At 38.9% G+C, this 17710-nt stretch overlaps 1 protein-coding gene across 2 annotated transcripts in view; it reads left to right on the top strand.

Moving 5' to 3' along the window:
- Positions 1-17710, top strand: part of CLVS2 (clavesin 2) — a gene marked incomplete at its 3' end in the record, with an annotated part of 64684 nt that overhangs the window by 44950 nt on the left and 2024 nt on the right. For both annotated transcript variants that reach the window (XM_080806407.1, XM_080806406.1), the window contains exons 4-5: positions 5659-5769; positions 12215-12435. In XM_080806407.1, coding sequence (XP_080662533.1) covers positions 5659-5769; positions 12215-12435 — 332 coding nt within the window. The remainder of the gene's footprint in view (positions 1-5658; positions 5770-12214; positions 12436-17710) is intronic.

Below are 17710 nucleotides of genomic sequence, written 5' to 3'. Positions count from 1 at the left end.
ACTGCCATGAACAGTTGTCCCACTGGAGTTTGCCTAGCAGCTGCCACTGCAGCAAAAAAATATGACTGTTGCCTCCACTTGATCCTTTAAATCTTGCTCACATGCTTCTAATCGACAGAACTCTCTTATTGAGAAGCCCAGCTGTAAGATTCTTTTGTTTTTGCCTTGTCCTAACAACAAACAGCTGGACAGACTGAAAGATCAACCACTTCTTAGATTCATAGAGAGGTGAGGTAGCACCTCTGTCACCAAGCCTGGAGGGACAGACAGGTGAACGCAGGGAGTCTTGGCTTACTGGAGCAGAGACTCATAAGGGAAAACAGACCTTGGCGGGAACTAATGCTGGGACAGGACATCGTGAATGTTAAATGACAAATTGCTGGAGGCTCGTTGGGAATGGGTCTGAGAGTTAAAAATTCCAGGGGTCCCAGTCAGAGGGGGCCCTCCACACTTTTCTGAGATTTACTTCCAGGAGCTGGACCAGGTTTTCAGTAAATATTAGGAAAAAATCGGGGCACCTGGGTGGCTCAGTGGCTTAAAGCCTCTGCCTTCGGCTCAGGTCATGATCCCAGGGTCCTGGGATCGAGCCCTGCATCAGGCTCTCTGCTCAGCGGGGAGCCTGCTTCTCCCTCTCTCTCTGCCTGCCTCTCTGCCTACTTGTGATCTCTGTCTGTCTGTCAAATAAATACATAAAATCTTAAAAAAAAAGAAAAAAGAAAAAAAGGAAAAATCCCCTTGTGCTTCTGTCAGAGGGAAAGGAAAAGAAACAATTTCAAAATAAGTCAGAGCATTCTGTTGTTGTTGTTTTTCTCCAAGTTTTTATATAAATTCCACTTAGTGCACATACAGTGTATTATGAGTTTCACATATAGAATTCAGTAATTCAACACTTACATACAACATCTGGTGCTCATCACAAGTGCCCTCCTCTGATCTTAACAGGGTCTGCCCACAGGAGAAAGTTAACCAGAGCCTAATTTGCGGGGGTATTGTTAGAAACTGGCCTGGGGGTAGGAAGGTACCCAATTCTAGCCTTCCACATGGGAAAAGAGAAATACCCAACTCTAAGCTACCTGTCCCACCTAAGGGAAGAGAAAAAAACTGAGAAACTCTTGGGAGTTCACAGTCCAGAGGCACTGACTCACTAGCAGACTAAGACCTCATCACAGAATTGTGGAACACTTCCCTCCCACCACTCCGCACCAACGCATTACAGTTGGCTGACTTACAGCAGTTCCTTTTATCTGGTACATCATGTCTGGCTATCAAGAAGCAAATTATAAAGCATACTAGAAAAAGTAAAAAAAAAAACACAACTTGAATCGACAGAGCAAGCATCAGAACCAGACATGGCAGGAATGTTGGAATTATCAGACTGGGGACTTTAAACAACTTTGATTGATAGGCTAAATGCTCTAATGGGTAAAGTAGACAACATGCAAAAACAGATGGACAGTATAAGCAGAGAGATGGAAGGTCTAAGAAAGAAGAAAAAATATCTAGAGATCAGAAACACTGTAATAGAAACGATGCCTTTGGTTGACTTACTAGTAGACTGGACATGACTAAAGAAAGAATTTCTAAGCTTAAGAATATATCAATAAAAACCTTCAAAACTGAAAAACAAAAAGAAAGAACACTGAACAAAAAAGCTGGAACAGAGTATCCAAGGACTTCGATGGCTACAGAAGGCGTAACGTGTGAGTCATTGTAGTACCACAAGGAGACAAGAAAGGAAGGAAAGACGGGCAATCACCGTGAGGAGAAGGAGGGAATCAAGGGTTATAATGTCCTTGTTTTGGACTTCGATGCCTGAGAGGTGGCCCTGAATCCGAATTTTAACCTAGATGAATTTCACTGCAAGGTCAGGGGTTTCCCTTCTCTTTCGTCCTCTCTCAACTGTTTTTTGGTGCTGATCACGTCCTTCCTTATATAAAGATATACCCAAGAAAGTCCATGAACTCATATGTAAGTTTTGTGTGTATGTGTGCATGTTCATTTTTTGATAAAGGTTTAAAAATACTGAGCTAAGACGTTTAGCTTCACAATTTGATAGCTGATGTTTATTCAGTTTTGTTCTAGAGATTAAATGCCCATTCAGGAGCATATTTTAAAAGCATTCCAAGTAGCTCTGCTTCAGGTAGTGCAGTAGGTTAAAAATTCTTGAAGATCTTCCTGCCATGAAACACAGAGGTGTTAGATAAATCACAACAAAAATATTTTCACATTCTTTGCTGAACTCTAGGAAGCATGAGAGAAGTCACCACCCCTCACCCGCCTCTGAACTGTGAGGCAAGAACACTAAGTCTTCTGGAAAAACAAAACAAAACAAAAACCAGGAGAATTAAGTGACGCCTAGGTGGTTCTGGAGGCTAGTGTTGACTGCAGGAACCTACTGCTTTCGAGGGTAATGATTGCCTAAGGCCTGGGGTGGGCAGAAGCCAAGATGAGGCTTGCCTCAACTGAGACTGAGGGCAAATGGGGACTAAATGTGAGACTCTGCATTCCTCCAGGGAAGATTTGTGCTAGGAAAATCCCTGCTGCCTAGGAAACCTTTAAATAAGCCTCCCCTTCTCTCCCATAAGTAGGTAGAAAAATAATAATAATAATATTGGTATTAATAATAATAATAGTAGTCTTCTCTGATAATCTGAGACCATAATTTTGTCATATCAGCTTGAGATTTGAATAGGCACTGTACAATCAGAGGAATCCCCAAATGGGAAATTACATTAAAGCCAAACCAGGTTGGTAGCTGGTAGGAGTTGGAGTAGGAGCTAGTAGGAGTTGACACAGACCTTATCTGGAGCAAGGCATCTTCAAGCCACCTACTTCAGGATTCCCAATGATTAATATCAGCCACATATGAGTTCACCATAGACAAGATACTGTAAGCAAGATCAGCAGATACAGTAACCAAATTCAGGCGCTCAAGGACTAAGAAAATACCTATGTATTATATGGTTATATTATTAAATAATGTTATTAATGATGGAATTAAAATAAGCGAAGACAAAGTAACTAGGGAATTAAAGTTAAATGAAAACTTATCTCCTAACCCATAAATTGGCAAAAATTAAACAGATTGACAATACCAAGTGCAGTATGTGGAAGAGCTGGAACCTTCCTTATTGCTGGGGGTAGGAGGGGTATAAATTGATATAATCATTGTTACCAATTGTGTAAAGTTGAAGTATGTACACTCTATGACTCAACTTTAACACTTTAGAGATACATGCCACACAAATACTCGAACATGCCCAAGAGACAAGTACAAGAATGAAGTCTGCACAGCAGCAGGGTTGGTGATGGCAAAGCAGACCAAATATTTGGAAAACAATATGCACGGACAAGAGAAAATAAATTATGATGTACTGTACAATAGTAGGCTGTATACACCTGTGACAGTGAACTACAGCTGCACATGTATAAAACTCAAATACGAGGAGCCTCAAGAACAATGTAACGTGACAACAGAAGAATACACTCATTATGGTGACATATTTATAAAGTGTAAGTACTTAGAGAAACCTAACTATATTTTAGGGGTGTATGTATATATATACAGAAAAAAATATAAAATATAAAAACAAATAAAATATACAAAATTGTAAAAGAACAAGTAAAATATAATATATATTTATAATATTTACAAAATAAAAGCAAGAGAACTACAATATGAAATTTTAAAATGTGGGAGAGGGTCAGAGAATATGAATACAGTGAACTCTAAGGTTACTAGCCATGTTCTAGTTCTTAAGCTGAGTGGAGGGCACATGCATGTTTATCTTAGCATTCTCTAAATGGTATATACATTATTCTCTCTTTATGTATAAAAGTGTCATGACTTAAAAAATATTAGGTCTGTATTTCTAGCTGATTCATTTCTATTATTCTAACAACTTCTTGAGGAATGAAAAGTATGTGTTTATTAAAGAAGTAAGGCACTGACATAAAAGGAGACATATTTTACCTTCAGTTATTCTAATGTATTTATTTATTTATTTAAGTACTGTTGTCTTTTTATGGTGTGTTACTCCCGGAGATAGATATTGCTTTGCAAAAAGAAGCGCTTATTGGCTCTGAAAATGAACATAGAAACCCATGAATTAATTATTAATGCTCCTACGTGTCCCCCCAAAACTAGAACACTTTAATGGGATTATACCATGCATGTTTTTGACTAGACAATCTAATATAAGAAAAAATTTAGGGGCGCCTGGGTGGCTTAGTCATTAAGCATCTGCCTTTGCCTCCTCAGGCTCCTTGCTCAGCAGGAAGCCTGCCTCTCCCACTCGCCCTGCTTGTCTTCCCCTCTCTGGCTGTATCTCTCTGTGTCAAATACATAAAATCTTAAAAAAAAAAAAAAGAAAGAAAAAGTTTAAATTTAGAAAATCCATCTATGATTATTTCAGTTCCTTTGCTTTTCCTTTGTTCCCATTCATGCTTTGAATAGAATCCAAAAGAATGACAGTTCTTGTGATAACTTGAGAGATGCTTCTAGTGGTACAGTTTGTTTGTTTTTAATAAGACTTTTGCAGTCAGTTCAGTGTGAGGTTTTGAACTAGTAGCAAGAATCAGTCAGTCCATTTATGTGGAATCCGTAGCATACTCAAGTGAGATCAGATGTTGCAATTCACTCAGTTAAGGATTTCCTTCCTATTACGGAGTGAAGTGGGATGTACCTGTTTAGTTGCGCAGAAAGAAAACACCACTCTAAATCACTTCACATGCAAACCTTACACGAGTGAGCTGTTCTGAAGAGGGGGTTGGCTTTCCAATAGGCCCAGTTTCTTCCTGTGGGGTGCACTATGAGGGTTTTGACTTAATTTAACCTAGCAAAATGCATCCCCACATTTCTTACGCTACAACACTAAGCTTTGATTTTGTTTTCGCATATTTCCTGCCCTTTTTTTATGGCTGAAATAGGGAAGGAGAATATTTATAATGAAGTCAATAAGATAAAATAAAGGGAGTTTTCTTTTTTTTAAGATTTTATTTATTCATTTTGAGAGAGAGAAAGACTGAGAGAGAGCATGAGCAGGGGGAGAGACAGAATGAGAGGGGGAAGCAGACTCCCCACAGAGCCAGGAGCCCAACGTGGGACTCAATCCCAGAATCTGGAACTCATAACCTGAGCTGAAGGCAGATGCTTAACCACCTGAGCCATCCAGGCCCCCCTGAAGTGAGTTTTGATATATGACAGTGCTCACACTGTAGATGACTATAGTGAAATTAAAAAAAAAATACTTTAATTTAAATACACTTTAGAACAGAAATAATTTAAATGAAACACTTACCTAATGTAAATTCAGTATTTGACAAATCCCTAATGTCTTTTATTTCTGTTTCTTGGCCTATAATGACTGTTAACAGTTTGTAGGCTTAAATTATGGCACTTCCTAAAAATGTTGAAGTTCTTATTAACAAACTGTGCTGGAGAAGGATTTGCTCTATTACATGTTGCTTCAGTTTAGGTCTGAAAGTTACAGTGTTTCATGCAGTAAGATTCTTCCTTCTTTCTAATTCATTTTAACTGTATAAATCGTCTCATTTAAGCATGTGGAATAACAAATTTATATACCATATGACCTTCCTCAAGCCTTCTCAATATACTAAAGCATGTGTTGATTTTCTCCCCACTCCATGTCTCTTTAGGATAGTTTCCCAGCACGATTTGGAGGAATTCATTTTGTCAATCAGCCGTGGTATATCCATGCCCTGTACACCGTGATCCGGCCTTTCCTAAAGGAGAAGACTCGGAAAAGGGTATTTGTTTCTTTGCTTATATATTCTTTCTCCTCCCACATTCAATGAATTATGCTATGTAACGTGTACGTAATATTGGCTGTGGTCACATGTGCCTCTGTATTGCATATAAATATTCAACGTACAAGGCACTTAAAAATTCTCGAAGACCTTATGATTAATTCTGATCACTGTATATATGAAAGAAATATTTAAAAGCCTGCTTATCTACTTTCCCACAGATTGGGAGAACATTTCAGTGCATTCATTAGATATTAAAGCTTAGGTTTAAAAGTAAAAAAAAAAAAAAAAGTTGTGTCATGTTTCTAGATTATTAGTATACTTAATTTCAAGTGAGACCTAGAGAAAAGTTGTAACTTTATAAGCTGATATATGAATGTTAGTTATTTCACAATATGTATCACATTGAGTATAGTGAATTTTGTAATCTCTAATGTAACTTTATAGTGATTGTCATGATCACTCACACATTTCAGAAAGAATGCTGATATGTAGAAATATTAACATTTCTTTACATGGCAAGTTACTTGAGTTGCAAGACTGATTTTCATCTAACAATGAGAATATTCAAAGTACATACAACAAAATAATCATATTTTTCTGTGAATAAGACAATTTATATAAAGTATTTAGCACAGTGCATGGTACTTGGTAAATGCTGAGCACATTTATCATTATGATTAATAATATAGGTTTTAAGATGGATTTTAATACCCTTATTTCATTTTATCCAAAAGGTTGGGAAGAGTAAATGTAGGAAGCCTGAGCTCCTATTTCAGAGCTGAGAAAACTAAGTCTGTAGATGGCTAAGTAACTTGCTTCCTCATTTACAGAACTGTAGAGTTGTAGAGCTAATATATGAATCCAAATATCTCCAGATTTAGCGCTATTTTTACCACTGTGCTGTGACCAATTTTCAAATGATTAGTTCCAAAATAAAATACACTTTATGTAAATGTGTACTGAAGGTAATTTTTCATGTTTCTCAATGAATGAGAAGGGACTTCAGGTGTTTCCAAACCTGTTCTAGAAACCTCATTGTGAGCATAGAGGAGAAATAATTGTTAAGTATGTGTTTGTATCAAACACTGAGCCAAAGGTCTTCTGAATATGAATTTGTTGAAATGTTCAGTAGTATAGGAGGAAGGCTTCTGTAAATAATTACAGTTTATATCAGGAATTGTTTCTACTGGTGAGAATCATATCAATTTACATGTTAGACTTCAGAAAAATGTATTGATCTGCTTCACAAATAACACTTTCAAACTCTGTTTTATGAAGAGGTGATCAGGTGATCCAAAACACCTGCTGAGGCTTTTAGTACATATTATACTAGTGAATGCTTCTGTAGTAGTCACCCTATGCCACATGCTGTTCTAAGTACTTTACATATGGTAACTCATTTACTCCTTACAAGGACGGCTCTAGGGGAAACATTGTTATTTTTCTCCTTCTGTAGATGGGAAAATGAGACACAAAAGGTTAAGCAAATTGCTCTAAATCACAGCTAGGAGGTAGTAGAGCTGAAAATGTGGATTTTGGGGGAAGACAGTTTCAGACAGAGGGCATAGCAAAGACAAAGGTCCTCAGGTAGAAACATGGCTGGCATACTTGGCAAACAGCAAGAAGGCACAGAAAGCTGGAGCAGAATGAGCTACTGATGAGGGTAGTAGATGATGGGATAGAAGGGAATATGGTGGGCCAGATCATAGGGGGTCTTGTATCCTTTTGCAAGGGGCTGGGCTTTCAGTCAGAGTGAAGTGAGAAATACTTGAAAGACTGAATACAGGGGTGACTTGTTCTGAGCACAGTGTACTGCTCTGTTGAAAAAGACTAAGGAGGATCAAGTCTAACCCCAAGCTCCAGGTCTGGGGTTATTTGATTGAATTAGATAATTTTGACAATGCCTAGAAAAATTCATGAATAGCATGATTCTAGATGGAAGTGAGGTATCTGAGCTTTGTCATTTTAATTAAAACTATATGACTTGTAAATCTTCATAATAGAAAATATTTATAGGTTAAAACACTTTTGATTTCTACTTATATATATAATCAATATAAAGTACAAAGCTATTATATTTCTTTACAGATACTCCAAGTGATTCAGCATCATAATATTACTCAAACATTCTATACTTTAGATGCTACAAATCTGTGCTCTAAAAAACTGGCAAAGGAAAACTTAAGGAATAATTGTGCATCTTTTGTCACAAAAAGGAAACACCTGGTGGTCCTCCTCCTCCTCCTCCTCCTCCTCCTCCTCCTCCTCCTCCTTCTTCTTCTTCTTCTTCTTCTTCTTCTTCTTCTTCTTCTTCTTCTTCTTCTTCTTCTTCTTCTTCTTCTTCTTCTTCTTCTTCTTTTTTAATTAAATGAAATCTTTAAGTCTCTACCATATTGGACTGATGGGAAGAGTAACCCTAGGTGGTAGAGGAGTCTTTTCTCAAATTCTCATCAATATCTAGAATCTTTCTTTCTTTCCTTCTTTCTTTCTCTTTCTTTCTTTCTTTCTTTCTTTCTTTCTTTCTTTCTTTCTTTCTTTCTTTCTTTCTTGTTTTTATTTATTTATTTGAGAGAGAATGAGAGAGAGAGCATGAGAGGGGAGAGGGTCAAAGGGAGAAGCAGGCTTCCTGCTGAGCAGGGAGCCCAATGCAGGACTCAATCCCAGGACTCCAGGACCATGACCTGAGCCATCTAGGCTCCCCTCTAGAACCTTTCATGTGGAATGAAACTTTCCATCCAGGATGGCTGCTTCTGACATCCTCACTATTCAAGTCAGTATTAGTTCCTTGAATTAAGGTCTCCTTCTGCTCCCGAGTTGTCTGTGAAAAAGGAAAATAGCATCTTCACTAAAGCTGGAACCCAATGCCTAGGCTTCAGCCTCCATGCACTCTTCAGTTATTCCAGGGTTGTGGTGTTGTCAACTCCCAAGAGCTGACAGGAAACAGGCTTCCTCACTGATTGGTGCAACTTTCTACCTGTTCCTCAATATGGTGGCCTCTCTCTTTGATTCCTTGCTCATTCCCAAATGTATTTCTCTTTTCTCCCTTCCACTCAGGTGACCTACTGTAATCTCTTTAATGGCACAGTGTAGAGAAATAAAATGAAAGTATTATTTAGGCTAATTCTTAGAATAGTAAGGTACTCTGAGGCAAGGGAGCTCACATGGGCAAGACTTACATGGGCAAGAAATGGTGACAGAGAAAAAAATGTAAGGAGAAAAAAACAGCAAAACTTTAATAAATGAAAATCTTACAAGATAGGAGAGGATAAGCCATGGGAATAATTAAAGGCAAAAATCATCAGACAGAAGAAACATCCTCTGCAAATGTCCTGAGACAAATGTGTGCATGTTGTGTTTCAGCAGGGAGGAAGTAGTAGATGTGTTCAAAGAAGTTTATGGAAGGCCTTATAGGATTTACTCTAAGAGAAAGGAGAAGCCAGTGGGGAATTGTGAGCAGAATGACATGATCTGACTAACATTGTAACATGGTCATTCTGGCTGCTGTGTGGAGAACAGAGTGTAGGTGGCAAGAGTGGAAGTGGGAAGAGCAATTAGAAGGTTAGTGCAGTAATACAGTTTGTAGGATGACGGTAGCGTGACTTAGGGTTGTAGGGGTGGAACTGGTCAGATGTTCAGATTCATGATATATTTTGAATGAAGAATCAAAAGGATTTACTGACAACTTAGAGAGGAGTTAAGGATGAATTGAAGATTTTAGCCTGAGAAACCAGAAGCAGTCCTACCACTAACTGATGTTGAAAACAGGGAAGAGCTGATTTTTGGGAAGAAAGTTGTAGTTCATCTTTGGATATAGTAAGTTTGAGATGCCCATTGACCTCTTAAATGGAGATGTCAAGTAGAGAGTGGAAATAGCAATATGTAGTTCAAAGGAATGGTCTAGATGCAGTATATAAATTTTCAGTGTGTGAACAATATTTAGGGCCCTAGACAGAATGAGATTACCAAGGAGTAAGTACACTTAGAGAAGAGAATAAATCCAAGAACTGAAGTCTGGAGCTCTGTGACATTAAGATGTTGGGCTGATGAGGAATAATCAGCAAAAGAGACTGAAAAGAAGCATCTGTCAAAGTAGGAGAAAATCAAGAGATGCTGGGAATAAATGTTGCAATGACGAGAGTCATTTATATTCAATGCTGCTGAGGGTTCAAGAAAAATAAGGGCTGAGAATTGGACTCTGAATTTAACAATGAGAAAGAGCCTGACAAGAACTATCTTCGTGCTCTACTGGAAAGCAAGGCCTGGTTTAGACTGGATTCCGGAAAAATAGGACTAGAGTATTTGGACAGTGAAACAACTCTTTTGATGAGTTTTGTAATAAACGGAAGGAGAGAAATAATATATTAACTGGAAGTAGAAGTATACCAAGAGAGGTTTTGTGCATCTGTTTGAGGGGGCATGGGAGGAGAGGGATTGGCAAGTTTGCTCTGATGGGAAAGATCCCCCAGACAGAGGAAATTTGATAATATGAGAGAGACAGAAGAGAATTTTCCTTGAGCAATATAACTGAATAGGAGAGAGGATGGCTTCTAGGACACAGGTGGAGAGGTTGGCCTTTGTAGAATTTATCTTTCTATTGAACTAGGAGCAGAGGCACAGCATACAGACACAGATGCTGGTGGGTGGGTCTCATCTGGTTGCCCTATTTTTTCAGTGAGAGAGGAAATAAGGCCAAAGCTGAAAGTGATGTTGAGGGAGGATGTAGCAGAATGTTAGCAAAGAGAGAGGAAGTAGTATGCTAGGATAAATCTCTAAGGATTTATTATGATAACTTGCGCATAGCTTGAAGAGGTTTCTTACATGAAGAAAAACACATCTAATGAAATAAAGTTGTATAACTAATAAAACAAGAGTTTCAGTTGTTAGACCTTAACTACCCCCACAAAATTATTTTGATTTCTTCGGAGAAGAACCTGTGTGTGGGGGGGGGGGGGGTAGGGGGGCTCTTGTGCTATGCAAAGAGTAGCAGGAAGGTATAAAGTTTGCAATTAACCTAATGTGCTTTGGAGCAGACAGCATCTTCCACCTCTGTAGGCTCCATATCAAATATTTCAGGTAGCTGTTTATTCTGCCTATTGTGGCCAATGACCTGCTGTCATCTGTTTTTAGTAGTCCATAATCTGTTGAAATTATTTGTTGATTTATAATTCCCATCCCTATCACTTTGTTGGGTATTGTAGACTAGTTTTTCTTTGTTGTCCTATATATTTATTTCAGTGGACTCTAAAATGACAGAAAGCAAAGATAATTATGTTAGCCTGTTCATCATAAACCTCAAGTATGAGTCACTTAGAAAATATGACTGACTATTCCTAAGTGACTTATAAACTATAATCCTTAAATATTATGTAAATTATATGAGGTGACATGAGTGCTTTTTCAGGGAAGACTGGTCTACAGTATTGAGATTGAAATGAAAGAAGAGAAAAGAGGTAAAATTTATGGAGAAACAAATCTTGAATATGTACCTTGAATAATTTTTCAGTTTAAAGATTATGAGAGAGAGAGAGCTGGGGGAGGGGCAGAGGGAGATTGAGAGGGTGAATCCCAAGCAGACTCCACGCTGAGCGAGGAGCCTGATGTGGGGCTTGATCACATGACTATGAGATCACAACCTGAGCCAAAACCAAGAGTCTGACACTCAACCAACTGAGTTACCCGGGTGCCCCAATGATTTTTTAGTTTCAAAAAAAGCTCTAGGTAATACCAATAATTAATGTATACATACAGCTTTACGTTTTCACTCCATTATTCCATTTTTATTTAAACAATAACCATGGAAACCTCTAGTCGAGAAGATACTGGCAGCATTATAGAACGTAAGTCCTTTGGGATGTGAACCTTCACTCAACCTTACATTATGATAATGCTAATTTGCTTTTATTTACATCAAATACTTTGCATTACAAAGCAGTAATTTAGTGGTTACAGTATTCTTATTTTTATTGATGATAAAAAAGAAAGCCATACTGGTAACAGCTTTTGGGCTTAATAACTTGGATGGGCTCTACAGTTGATGAGTCCCTTATGAGAATGGTCTATTTTAACAGCATTCATTATGCACATCGTTAGCTTTGCATAACTAACGTCAAGATGATGTACAGATCAACATGCCCATTGGATTCTGCCTATGTCCTCACTATAAAGTAGGAAACCAAATTTCAGGTCCTAGCTCTTTAACCCAACCACTATCTGACTTTCTAGGAACTACCTAAGATTACTACGCCTCAGGATTTTTATATGAAATATTAGGATAACAGTACCATTCCTGTCTCTTTCACAGAGTGGATGAAGGACTTAAATATTTTAACAGACATGGAAAAATCTTGTTTTTGCTTTTACTAGCCTCACTTCCTTCTCTTAGCATTTAGATGGTATTTATTCTCCTGTGTGTGTTTCTCCTCTCCCCTTCTTGCATTTGTAGATATTTTTGCATGGTAACAACCTGAACAGTCTACACCAACTAATTCATCCTGAGATCCTGCCTTCTGAGTTTGGAGGAATGCTGCCCCCTTATGACATGGGAACATGGGCAAGAACACTGCTAGACCACGAGTATGATGATGACAGTGAATACAATGTAGACTCCTACAGCATGCCCATGAAGGAAGTGGAAAAGGAACTCTCCCCCAAGTCCATGAAGAGGTATGCTGGAGGTGGCTGGGAAGTGAGCTGTAGCCAGTGTGGGGATGCCCCAAGTGAACTCCCGGGGACATCTCTTGGGGAGTATATATTCAGTGGGATTTTAAATCCTTTTATGCCCCCATGATTAGCATCTAGGAATTTTGAGCCAAAGATACAGTCATTCAAGGCAATGTCATCTCAGTTTTTTCCATGTTCAGAGACAATCTGACAAGGCTGTTAGGGGTCACCAAATCTAGTGGATTTTCAAACTGTACCTTTAGAGTTCTGGAGGAGTACCTTAGGCCCAGCAGGTGGACTGAGGACAGTGTCCATCTCCACAATGAGAACAACTCTTCTTCTATCTAAGCAATTTACTAGACTTTTGTATAAAATTTCATTTGAAGGAAAGGATCCATAGCACACACACACACACACACACACACACACACACACACACACACACACACATTTCAAACAGTACATTTAAAACATGTATTCTCTTTCAGTATCTCTGCCCTGTTTCTGATTTAAAGGTCTAGCCATTCCTGGGGCAAAACATTCTATCTTCCTATAGCTTTACTCTTTATAAAGTTCATTTTTGAGTGAGATTCTGATTCCTCGCTTTGACTCTCATGGTATTTTTATGCCTGTTTTCTTTTAGTCAATGCACGTTTATTGAACACATGCTCTGTAATGGATACTTCCCTAGGTGCTTTGGATTCACTGTGAATATATACATATCCAGCCATAGCTCAGTGGCAATGGTGGATGGGGGAGTTGCTGAACATGCCCAAATGCATGACTGCCTCTGAGTTTGCCTTCTGTAGCAAACCAGAAGATATCTAATTCTCAGGCTCCCCCAGGCCACAGCAACCTAGAGTTCACTTGGATAATAGTAATGAATATTATTTCTCTGTTCATTTCCCACCACAGAAATATAAGAACACTCCCTCTAAGTCTCTTTTCACCTAGACCAGGGAGAATCCAGGCATCACCCCTATCATCCCTCACACTGTCTTGCATCTTTCTCTGATGAAAACCTATGGTCCTTTGGTCATACTTGTGTTCATGCAGGGCCACCACTGTCCTCAGAGGCAGGTCTTCTTGTGCTGCTGATGCTGTTGCTGCTAATGTTGTTGGTGTGTGTGATGTTCTCCTCTCCCCAGGCTGCTCCATGATGCCTTGGAGAGAAAGGAAAGGCTGGAGACATCTCCTGCTTTAATTTCTCCATGAATCAACAAGCTTATGTGTAAGCCAAGTCTGGGCTTCTCAACTCCTTTCTCTTTAAACAGGGTTTATTACTGTGAGTTCTATGCTCCCCTGTCAAGTCAGTCCATGGATGGGCTCTCAGAGGAGTCTTCTAAGTGCTAAAATTTGTATTAAAAATTGTACGTGTATGTGTGTGCAGGTGTAGGTATTTTGTGCATTTTTCTGGAGGAAAAGAATATATTTCATCAAATTCTCAAAAAAGTTTTCTAAAATAAAAATATTTAAAAGAGTGTTGCCTAAGAATAGCTTCCTTCTTCTTCTTCTTCTTCTTTTTTTTTTTTTTTTAAGATTTTTATTTATTTATTTGAAAGAGAGAGAAGGCAAAGGGAGGGGCAGAGGAAGAAGCAGGCTCCCTAACAAGCATGGAGCCCAGTGTGGAGCTTGATTCTAGGATTCTGTGATAATAACTTGAGCCAAAAGTAGATGCTTAACCGACTGAGCCACCCAGGCACCCCAGAATAACTTTCTTTTAATAAAAATAATAATCCTAATTGTTGTTACAATCTATGATTTACTATGTACTTATCATGAGTCAGGCCCTTTCTACATATTTTTTCGTAACATTAATTTATTTTATCCTCACAGCAACCCTTTTAAACAGATGTTGTATCCTCAAAGTCATAGTCTATAATTAGTGGACCAGGGTTCCAATCCATGAGGTATAGAGTAAACCTTCCTTGTCTACCCTCTGAGACAGCACAATGTAAAGCTGTCACTCTGGAACTAAGCTACATAAGGATTTGGAAACAGCTGTCATAGGCGATCCCTGATCTTTGCCTTTACCAGCAAACAATGCTCAATGCTCATTTCCTTCAACCACTTCTGCGACTCGTTCACTAACATGGTCCTTTCCGCAGGGCACATATCTCTCCATATCTTCCACATCCTGAGTGTATCCTATCACCTGCAGTCTGCACGCCCGCACTCTTCCCAAACTTCTTACCTGGTGTCTTGGCCTCTACCCTTACCCTGCTCCCCTGGCTCCAACTTATTACCCATATGGCAATCTAAAACATCTCTTAAATTTTAGTCAGATCATTTCACTTCTCTGCTTTAAATTTTTTAACGACTACTGGTTATACAGTGAATGAAATCAATTCTGTAACATGGCTTCCAAAGTGCTCTATGATCTGATCCTGCCCCCTGACTCCTCTAAGTGTATCCCACCATCTCTTTCCTCTCTGTCTTTCAGCCACAATCTCCTTCCTTCTGCTCTTGCAGCCTTCCTCTCAAGCTTGTTCCTCTCTAAAAGCCTTTCCACTTGTCCCTGCTGCATAGCACTCTTTTCCTGCATCTCCCAATCCAAAGTCACCTCCCTAAGAGAGTGGTTAGGTCTTTATCAACCACTAGGTCTTAATCAACTCTACTTCCTCCTCATTCTTGTCCCTTGTCATCAGTCGCTTCCTTTATTTTCTGCCCGCCAAATGATTCATTTTATTTAACGTCATGTCCCCTCCCCACATTTAGGCTTCGTGAAGACTTCCGTGACTTTGTCTATCCCGTTCTCTGAATCTCCAGCACCTGGAGTAGGGCCCAAAACACAGAGGGTGCCCACTGGGGTCCCGTGGAGTGAATGAAGGAGCACTCTGCTATCTGTCAGTGGCCCCTTTTAAGTGAGAACAACTTGAATACGTGACATCTGATGCTATCACTACTTGCATCTAAGTTCCAGAACCCCAGCTTTGCCCCCCCACCCCCACGCCCTCACCCCCATTGGCTTCCTTTGGTTTCTGTTGACTCTGTTGCTGCGGTTCAGGCAGCCAGAGCACACTGCCGACTCATACCGAGCTCCCTAGCACTGGAAGGTTCTTTACTTATAGATCCGTACCCTCAAAATTCTCTTTTTGTGTTTAGCTTTTTCATTCAAGCAGATAATTTTAATTGATTAACACCATCTTGTTAGATTTGGCTCAGTCTGTCCACCTTTTGAAGTCTTTTTGGATCCTGATTTTCTTCTCCAATTAATTAGGCCATTCTGTCCTCTGCAGACTTGGCTCACAGCACGTTGACCTCCCCAACCCGGAGTTTCTTGCTTCTGACGTGGATTGATTAGAATTTCAGACATCCTTTGTTTGGTGTAGGTTTTGTATCATATGAAGCTTTTCAGGTTCTGTCTGAAAACTTGTGAAGAATGAGCTTAAGAAAGTTATTTCATTCAATTCTCACCTTCTGTGTGTCAGGGAGTGCCAATTCCCCATCAAGGATGGGAGAGAATTGTTCCTAATTTTCCCCTTGCTCTCCTCTCCTACATTTTTTCCCCCAATTTTGTAATATCATTAGATTGAGAGGGAGAAAAATCATTCCTTCACCAGAGACTTGTAGACATTTCCTCCTTCAGAATTTAAGTAGGTGTGTGGGAAGAAGGGTTTGTTTTCCTGGGTCGATTTGTGGAGGAATAGCATGGTCACGTGAAAAGAAACAAAGTTCAGTAAATTGTGGGGGCCTTATACTAGGGGAACATCTTTTACCTTCTGTCTCTGCTACCTAGGGTAGTGCCTGTGATAGGCACATAACAGCGGCAGTGAGCAGCTATTATATTAGATATTAACATTATATAGACATTAACATGGCCATTGTAATATGAACTCTGAGTTTATCGAATGATATTCAACAGCTATTGTTACTACATGTCAAATTCCATCTAATGTTTTGTATATATTGACTTCTTTGCTTCTGTAAACAATTAATCAGGCAGTGCTATTCCCCTTTCATTGGTGAGGAGACCCAGATACAGAGAGGGTAAGTATCTTCCACCTGGGACATAGCTACAAAGTAACACTGCTAATATCTGAAAACAGGCCACATGATTCCATAAGTCATCTCCCTAAGTGCTACTATTTGCTCTCTGCCAGACCCTGTGCTGCAGTTTATGCATGCATTATTGAATTTGATCCTCAGTACATCTGTATGATGTAGGTGTTATTTTTCTCCATCTTGAAGTTAAAAGAATAAAATCTAGGAAGTTTAAATAGCCTCCTCCTGGTCACAACTGCTAGCAAATAACAGAACTGGAATAGGAATCTCCTTCTGTCCAAAATCTATCCTCTTAAACACGAAGGTATAGTGCCATATTGTGGATGCACAATAAATGAAAAAATGATGTCTGAATAATTAAACTTAAGTGATTTGGTTCCATGAAAAAAAAAATACAAGTTATTCATTGCAAAGACAGCAGAGGCTATGTGGAGACCGCTGAGATACGCTATGAGTTAATGATAAACAACTCCTTTTGTTGCAGCAGAAACAGAACAATGCACTGACAAGTCGTGGTCCTGCACAAGTAGCCCTGTTATTTTGGATAAGACAGAAAAAAAAAAATCTGGACTAAAATAACAGTACATCTGGGACAATTAAATACTAAAAAAAAAAAAAAAAAAAAATCTTAATCAGAAATCATTTCTGCCTGGCTTGTTTTATTGAGGAATTATTCTACATATGGAGCCAGTATTCATCATCCAACAGTTCTGATACTGGTCATGCATGAGAAAAGCAAACTAGGAATTTAGTTGCGGGTTGATAGTGCACTATAATTTAAAATATTTCATTAAAATCACCATACCCTCTAATCATTTTTTTTAATAGTCAAGGAACATAAGGATTTAAAAGATTGTGTGTGGGTGTGTGTGCCCATGTGTGTGCATGATATATGTTTTAATAGAACCTTACGACAAATGCCTAAATTCTGTACTTTGTGCTGTCTGAAGAGCTTTGGTGTGTACTGATTGATGTTATTAGGATATGCATCAACATTTACAGAATAAATCTAACTTTGTAAGAATTTTAAAACCCGTTTTCTATTAAGAATTTCTTTTTTGGGGGCACCTGGGTTGTGCAGTCGGTTAAGCATCTGCCTTCTGCTCAGGTGGGGTTGAGCCCCACATCGGGCTCCCTGGTCTGTGAGGAGCCTGCTTCCCCTTCTCCCCGACTGGGTGCTCTCTAGCTCTTTCTCTGTATCTCTCCAATAAATAAACAAAATCTTTAAAAAAAAAAAAGAATTTCTTTTTTTATAAGATAAATTGCTTTATGG

Source organism: Martes martes, assembly GCF_963455335.1.
Source record: "Martes martes genome assembly, chromosome: 6".
Taxonomy (NCBI): domain Eukaryota; kingdom Metazoa; phylum Chordata; class Mammalia; order Carnivora; family Mustelidae; genus Martes; species Martes martes.
Note: the sequence above shows the minus strand (reverse complement) of the source record. Positions and strands in the feature narration are given on the sequence as shown.